Here is a 2,147-nt window from a genome sequence, read left to right as displayed (position 1 = left end):
CAGCAGTTATTGTCGATTTTGAAGGGTACTACAGAGAAATTTTAATTTGAAGTCACATGTTTAATCGACTTTGTAAATCATTTTCTTATCACAAATTCCAAGCATGGCAAAGCTGTTTATTACGTTACAATTCCAACCATTGCATTCTTACAAACTACAGACGTGGATGGTGCTCGCGCCCTACCTGGACTGTAAAAATTTAATTTGATTATTTTGGTAAAAACAAGACATGGAAAGTTTGTTTAAGTTTGCATGAAAATAAAGCAAAATCTCGGAGTGACGCCGCCTGAGATCCTGCCACCTTTAATACTGATATAAGGGTTCTACGTTCTAGTCTTGGATCCTAGCTGGGTTCTAGCTTGGGTCGCAAGTTTTCAAAATGTAGTCTGTGGTCCTGTGTTCTATCCTGTGGTCCTGTGTTCTATCCTGTGGTCCTGTGTTCTATCCTGGGGTCCTGTGTTCTATCCTGGGGTCCTGTGTTCTATTCTGGGGTCCTGTGTTCTATCCTGTGGTCCTGTGTTCTATCCTGGGGTCCTGTGTTCTATCCTGGGGTCCTGTGTTCTATCCTGTGGTCCTGTGTTCTATTCTGGGGTCCTGTGTTCTATCCTGGGGTCCTGTGTTCTATCCCGGGGTCCTGTGTTCTATCCTGGGGTCCTGGGTTCTATTCTGGGGTCCTGTGTTCTATCCTGGGGTCCTGTGTTCTATCCTGGGGTCCTGGGTTCTATTCTGGGGCCCTATGCTCTATTTTGGGGTCCTGGGTTCTAGTCTTGGGTCTTGGGTGCTATCCTGGGGTGCTGGGATTTATCCTGGGTCCTGGGTTCTATTCTGGGGTCCTGGGTTCTAGTCTGGGGCCCTGTGTTCTATTCTGGGGTCCTGTGTTCTATTCTGGGCTCCTGTGTTCTATTCTGGGGCACTGTGTTTTATTCTGGGGTCCTGTGTTCTATTCTGGGGTCCTGGGTTCTATCCTGGGGTCCTGTGTTCTTTCCTGGGGTCCTGTGTTCTATTCTGGGGTCTTGGGTTCTATTCTGGGGTCCTGGGTTCTATCCTGGGGTCTTGGGTTCTATCCTGGGGTCCTGAGTTCTATTCTGGGGTCCTGTGTTCTATTCTGGGGTCATGGGAGCTATCCTGTGTTCCGGAGTCCTGGGTTGTACTCTGGGGTCTTGGGTTCTACTCTGGGGTTCTGAGTTCTAGTCTGGGGTCCGGGTTCTAGTGTGGGGTCCGGGTTCTATTCTGGAATTGTAGTCTTGAATATCCTCGGATCAGGTCTTGGATCCTGGGATTTGATCTCAGGCTTTTACCATGCTGCAATTTGGTCTAATGTAAGATAGCAAATCTAAATTGATAACTACCGAAAGACGAATTTTTTTCATCAATTGTGTAAAGTGCAGAAACTAGATAACTTGACCTGTGTAATTCCGTTGTGGTGTCACTTGGTTAGAGGGTGTCCTAAGTGGTCAGAAATCGATCTTAAAAATCATCCTTACTCACCTTTGATTCCTGATCTTGCTTCCACTGCATCAGGCCCTGCAGCTGGCTGTGCAGTAGCACCTGTTGGTCCCGCATGGAGGCGAGTTCCCGCATCATGAACAGCAGAGTGACAAGACTCACCACAGCCGACAATCCTGACAGCACCAAGGAGATTCGCTGGTCTCCATGGCGACCAACGGAACCTTCCGGAGCTCCCCCGCTGTTTGGGAACAGCTTCTGGTACGACATCTCTGAGAAACCTCACAGGAAATCCTGTAGGAATGTCCAAAATGTTACACGTGAGGTCAAAATAACACAGAAATCAACTGACTGGAAACTAGAGTTCGACGACCTCATACCTGTATGAAATATCTAGAGCTTTTGTAGATGTTCTGCTAATGACGTTTCCGTTTACATAAGTTATGCCTGGTGATGTTCATAATTGATTTAATAGCATGTTACACATGCTAAAAGCAAAATAGTTTTGCATCAATTATGAAAAGCATGTCTGGTATCTGTTTATGTTCCACCAGTCATGAATTACATATGTAACATTTATTGAAATCCAGTTATACTTTTGTGTTGGAAGAACGTTTAGCATTGTACTATGATTACTACCAACACAGATGAGCTTTCATGATAACAAGACAAAACACAAATAATCAGCTGGTTGTTCCAAG

General features: G+C 45.6%; 1 protein-coding gene across 1 annotated transcript in view; it reads right to left on the bottom strand.

Moving 5' to 3' along the window:
- LOC118407817 overlaps nt 1–1,716 on the bottom strand; it is a 5,997-nt gene extending 4,281 nt beyond the window's left edge. Inside the window, exons 1-2 of the mRNA XM_035808348.1 lie at nt 1,489–1,716; nt 185–189 (exon numbers count right to left, since the gene is read on the bottom strand). Of these exons, the coding sequence (XP_035664241.1) occupies nt 185–189; nt 1,489–1,716 (233 nt within the window). The remainder of the gene's footprint in view (nt 1–184; nt 190–1,488) is intronic.
- Between the last annotated feature and the right edge of the window lie 431 nt (nt 1,717–2,147).

The sequence above is a fragment of the Branchiostoma floridae genome, unplaced genomic scaffold (assembly GCF_000003815.2).
Source record: "Branchiostoma floridae strain S238N-H82 unplaced genomic scaffold, Bfl_VNyyK Sc7u5tJ_1489, whole genome shotgun sequence".
Taxonomy (NCBI): Eukaryota; Metazoa; Chordata; class Leptocardii; order Amphioxiformes; family Branchiostomatidae; genus Branchiostoma; species Branchiostoma floridae.
Note: the sequence above shows the minus strand (reverse complement) of the source record. Positions and strands in the feature narration are given on the sequence as shown.